This window comes from Schistosoma mansoni, assembly GCF_000237925.1.
Source record: "Schistosoma mansoni, WGS project CABG00000000 data, chromosome 3 unplaced supercontig 0174, strain Puerto Rico, whole genome shotgun sequence".
NCBI classification, from domain to species: Eukaryota; Metazoa; Platyhelminthes; class Trematoda; order Strigeidida; family Schistosomatidae; genus Schistosoma; species Schistosoma mansoni.
Window position 1 is genome coordinate 43,521 of NW_017386012.1, and position 5,691 is coordinate 49,211.

General features: G+C 40.5%; 1 protein-coding gene across 1 annotated transcript in view; it reads right to left on the reverse strand.

Moving 5' to 3' along the window:
- Nucleotides 1-1,684: 1,684 nt before the first annotated feature.
- Smp_022140 (serine/threonine-protein kinase rio1 (rio kinase 1), putative) overlaps nucleotides 1,685-5,691 on the reverse strand; it is a gene marked incomplete at its 3' end in the record, with an annotated part of 10,084 nt that continues 6,077 nt past the window's right edge. The window contains exon 3 of the mRNA XM_018791205.1: nucleotides 1,685-2,320. Within this exon, the coding sequence (XP_018645587.1) occupies nucleotides 1,685-2,320 (636 nt within the window). The remainder of the gene's footprint in view (nucleotides 2,321-5,691) is intronic.

Genomic DNA, 5,691 nt, shown 5'->3' on the forward strand with positions numbered 1-5,691 from the left:
ACATAGTACATACTTTGTAAAAATTAATTTACTTCAAAAGTATCATTACTTTTATTTTAACAGTTCTGTTCCAGTGTGTAAGGACAACGGTATACAAAGTTGGAAATAGACTTCTATGAGTAAATTCTTAAAGTGTAGCTTCCTGATTTCACAAACTATATTGTCATGCAAATTCAGTGACTATAAATGGTTAAGATAACTTGCAAAGCTTTAGCTTTGAAACATGGCCATTAAGAGTAGAAGATACTCGTAGGTTACTAGTATTTGACCACAGATGCCTTAGAAATATTGCTCGCATCTGCTGGGATCACCGGGTAAGTAATAGTAAGGTCAGACACAGGGTATTAGGAAATGATGGTAAATCAGTTGATGAGGTCATGAATCTCCACCGACTGAGATGGTTGGGCCACGTGTTACGTATGCCTGAACACCGATTACCACGACGCGCTATGCTGACTAGTGTAGGGGATGGTTGGAAGGGAGTTAGGGGCGGCCAAACCAAAACGTCGCATCAGTGCTTTGAGTCACTAGTTTCTAGTCTGAGCCATGTTGGCAGATGCAGACTACCTGGTTGGGGTCCGCGTGACTATCGTAACCAATCGTTGGAGACTCTGTGTGACATGTCTCAGAATCGATCACAATGGTGTAGGTGTATACACTCTTTATCTTCCCTTAAACCTTGAGATTAAAATTGCTTCATAACTTTCTTCCTTCCTATACTTTATCCTTATATACAACCTTTCTTTATATACTACCACCACTAAATTAACTACTTCTATGAATCCGGTGTTCATCTTGTTGTGCTAACGAGGTATGGCAACTTTGACTGATGCATATGTGTGCCTGGTCCTACGTTGTAGCTGACTGACTTTAGCTTCGTGTTCTAAAGCCTAGGATAATTATTTAAACAAAAGTAGACAACTTGGAAACCAAAAGCGAATTCGTCCTCATAGTTTAAAATTTTTTGAAACAAATATGTCTACTGCACAAATTCTCGTTACTAAGGCGAAATTCAATTATACAAGCCTTATTGAATAAATGTTAAGTACATAGATCACTGGTGTACAACACCTAGTATTCTCAGAACTGTAGTACATAGGTTCAACATCAACTGATTAGCTTAGGTATCTGGGTAATATTTTCAGTTTTCCTACATCTGTGTGCTTATTCCTAAGGATCTTTTTTGGATTTCGAGAAGACAGTACTCCTCGAACCTTTGAATGTCCTCTAACTAATATCAGTTCGTGTTGAAGAACTAATGCTATTATGATGTTCACAGGGATAATTCCTAATTAAAATGTAGTTATAAGCTTGTACTGTCAATAAAGACGCCCTAACCATGCGGATATTGTTGTGATACGGCCTTGCATATATCCGATCTTGCCCGCTATCACCACTTGCATTTAAAATTAGTAATAAAGTCATTCCTTCGCCATGTTCACTGAAACATTTAAAGTTGCTCTAGTTTTAATTATATTGAATACTGTCTAAACTGTTAGTGAAATTATACGATAGGCGTTTCAATCTTAAGAATACTAATTATCAAACGTGTTGTTATTCAAGTCAGGCAATTAGTTTAAACGGCTAGAACGTTTTCGCTACAGTGTGATAGTTATTTTGAACTGAACATCTATAATCTAACAACTTTTCGTTAGCAACACACTGATCAATTTTGAAGTTTTTTTTACTTTTTTATTTTACGTCTTTTAACATATTTAGGAATTTTATGTTTTCGCTTTTCAGCTTGTTCTTGCTTGATTGCTTTTTTTCTATTCCTACGACTTTCTGGAGATTCATTTCGCGGTCGTGCATTATTCTTTGTTTGAGTTACATCTTTTCTAATAGACTGAGAAGAACTTTCTGAAGCTTTGTCTGTAATTGATTCATTATCCGATTCACATTCATTGTTTTCTTTCATTATTTGAGGTTGTATTATAGTGCCTGTTAAGTCTGGTTTCAGTCCAGTTATAGCTGCGTAGTAAATATCAGAATGTGACAATTGTCCACGTTGTATTTTAAGAAAATCTCTCACAAATGGATATGATACTGATAAATTTCGAGGAATATGTACGTATCGGAAGGCTTCATCTTCTTTTTCAATGGTTTCATTTAATCCACGAATTGAAGCTTCTCGAAGTAAAGACATTAAACACTCTTTAGATGATGCATCATCAGGTGCAGGCAATGTAGGATTCACTACCCATTCAAAAAGTTCTCGTAATGTTAAGGTTGAAACACCTTGTTTGCGGAAAAATATATTTATATTGTGACAATCAGTTCTTAAATATTCAAGAGCTTGAGGCGATTCATGTTCCACAGCCTATAAAAAGTAAATGAACTTTACTAGTGAAAGATATAAACAACTTTTACTCCAAAGATATTTGCATATTTCTACTGAAAACTAACGTTATCTACCTTGGAAGGCGAACGACTGTAGATCAGCGGACATCAAGTAGCATTAAATAAACTTAGTTGTAGTGGGGAATATATATTAATTCGCTGTCTCTCTCTAGAATTTGTCATAAATATTATTTTTGTAGCTGCAAATTAATCCCCGAAATCAATAGCTCTGTAAGTGTTCAACATTGGATGCTGACCACATTAGTTTTCATGGACTCACTTACCTGAAGGCGCTCGTTCGTTTATCCGAACCATATCACCTTTCAGAACGGCCTGCGAAACATCTCCTACGATCATCAGCCAGATTAGATCAGTCACCTCTCGATATATTAATAATCCATCAAATATATCTTCCAACCTCCTCGCTTCTGATTTTTGATTTTACTGGGTAGGCGCGATTCGATTACAGAAGGTGTTACTGATAAAGTGTTGTCAAACTACAATACTGGTGGTATCTTCAGTGGTGAGACCGACGTGATCTGGTACACCAAACAATAAACTGTGAGTCCGTTCCTTTTTGGAACTTCATAAATCATTGCTCTGTTTTATTTTTTTATATGTTGTGATATATTTTTCGTATTTTGGGGTAATTTTTTTCCTCGTTCATTCCTATACATTAAACTCGCCATGACAGATCAGACTCCCAGGCTCCTTAAGATTAAGACTCCCACACCACCCTCTTTTCAACTAATGCCATTTTGGCCGGACAACATCGAAGCCTGGTTCTGCTATGCAGAAGCCGACTTCCACGAGCACGGCATTACTGATTCAGGCGCACAGTTCCTCGCGGTTGTAAAGACACTACCGCGCGAGTTCAACAGGTACGTAACACCTAGTATGTTTACTAGTGATGTTTCGGGACCTTACGTAACTCTGAAATGGTTGATTCTTAAACGCGGAGATCTAACCAATCGGAAAAGGTTAGATCAACTCCTTGATAGTATCGACCTGCAACATGGCTCCGCCACAGATATGTTGCTAAGGATGAGAGAAGTTATTGGCCAAGGAACTTTCGATGAAGGCCTATTCAAACAACTGTTCTCATCTAAACTTCCGCAACAGGTGCAAGCAGTTCTCGTCTCGTTTTAAAACAACGGCATAGACGAGCTGGCTGCATCTGCCGACCGCATACTTGAAATCACGAAGGCCTCTAACGCCGAGGTATTCTCAGTCCAAGAAAAACCTCAAGAGAGACAGAATGACATTTCGGATCTGTGTCATACACTGACACGTTTCCTTCGATTTCATAATGACCGTGAACGGTCACACACTCCTCGAAGAACCACTTCACGTAGGCGATCTGTCTCTACACCACGAGAGACGGATAACACCGACTGGTGCTGGTATCATAACCAGTATGGAAACTCCTCCAGAAATTGCAGAAAACCCTACAATTATCCGGACTCAAAATCCACCGACATGAAAAACAATTCGGGAAACTTCCCAGCCAGCACGCGTTAACAGCAACTTACGCAGAAGCGTGCCCATTTTCTCACGTCTTTATTCATACCAGGCCAGCAAAACCGTTCTGCTATAAGCTTGATGGATGCACGCACACCTGGATGAGAAAGTTTGTGCAACGTATTGAAGGCGTTGCGTCGATAATGTTTCGGCACGATTGGGCGATCCCTACCTGTAGATGTGTCGCATAGTAAGGTTTCCTTACCTGTTCCCATCTGTTTACTGCGCAGTTTAAGGGTTGTTGAGAATAACTCGTGCTGAAGATCAGTGTCTTCTTTTTGAAGCTGGGCGAGTTTCAGAAGGTCAATTCCTTGGAAACTGTTCAAAGAAGTTATACGAAACAAGGCGTCTGCAACTACATTGTTTGCTCCAGAAATGTATGGTATATCTGAAGTAAACTGCGAAATTTAGTCCAGTTGTCGAGACTCTCGAAGTGAGTACTTGTCTGGGGATGAGCTTAAAGCGAAAGTAAGAGGTTTACGATCGGTAAAAAGGGTGAATTCTCTGCCTTCGATAGAGTGTTGAAAATGCCGTACAGCTAGGAGTTCCCTACCGAACGTGCTGTACCTTGGTTCAGTGTCTAGTAACCGTCTCGAGAAGAATCCTAAAGGTTGCCAAGAGTGGTTAACCCATTGTTGTAAGACTCCTCCGATTGCTGAGTCGGATGCGTCTACGGCGGTACTAATGGGCGCTTGAGTGTCTTGATGCGCAAGCAGGGTTGCCTTAGCGATATGTTCCTTAACTGTGGAGAATGCTTTTTGAGCGGCGTCGTCTAGACTAATTGATTCTGCATTTCCACGAAGTTGGTCGGTTAACGGTTTCATAAGAGATGCGCATTTAGGTATGAAACGTCTGTAGAAACTTACAAGGCCGTTGAAAGTTCGCAACTGCTTAATCGTGGTCGGTTCTGGGTAATCCAGAATGGCCGCCACTTTGCTTCTAAGGGGTCGGATGCCTTGGGCATCAATGGTGTGTTCTAAGAAGTCTAAAGAGTCTATTCCGATTCGGCATTTCTGAATGTCTACAGTAATGCCATGCCTTTGGAGTCGATCGAAAACAATGTCCAGATGCTTGAGATGCGATTCTCTGTCCGGACTTGCTATTAGACAGTCATCAACATACGCATGTACGAAGTTGAGACCTCGGAATACGTCGTCTATAAACCTTTGGAAGGTTTGGGCCGCATTTCTTAAACCAAAAGGCATTCACAAGAATTCGTAATGGCCGAAAGGAGTGATGATGGCAGTTTTTGGAATGTCGTCGGTTGCCATCGGTATTTGGTTGTAAGCCTTAACTAAGTCGATTTTCGAAAAGACAGTTGTACCTTTCAAGGTAGCTGTCAAATCGTGAATGTGAGGCAACGGGTAACGATCGGGAATGGTTTTAGCATTCAGACGCCGATAATCACCAGTTGGACGCTAATCATTGCTGTCCTTTTTAGGGACCATGTGCAATGGAGATGACCATGGACTATTTGATGGTCGAATTATCCTTAAGTCTATCATATTGTCGAATTCGTTTTTAGCCAATCTAAGCCTTTCGGGAGCCAGTCGGCGGGCTTTCGAGAATACAGGTGGTCCTGTAGTCGAGATGTGATGTGTAACATTGCTGGTTACACGAGGCAATTTCGATTGCGGTTGGTATATCCCTGAGTATTTGTCCAGTACTGATTGGTACAAGGGGTCTATGGTGTGCTTAATTGTGACTGGAGATAATCTGCAACCAGAAAAAGGTGTTACGCAAACAGGATAGTAGACGGAAACACTAAGTTATCTGTTTGCGTAACTCCTTGTTCTGGTTGCAGGTTATCCTCAGTCACGGTTAAACACA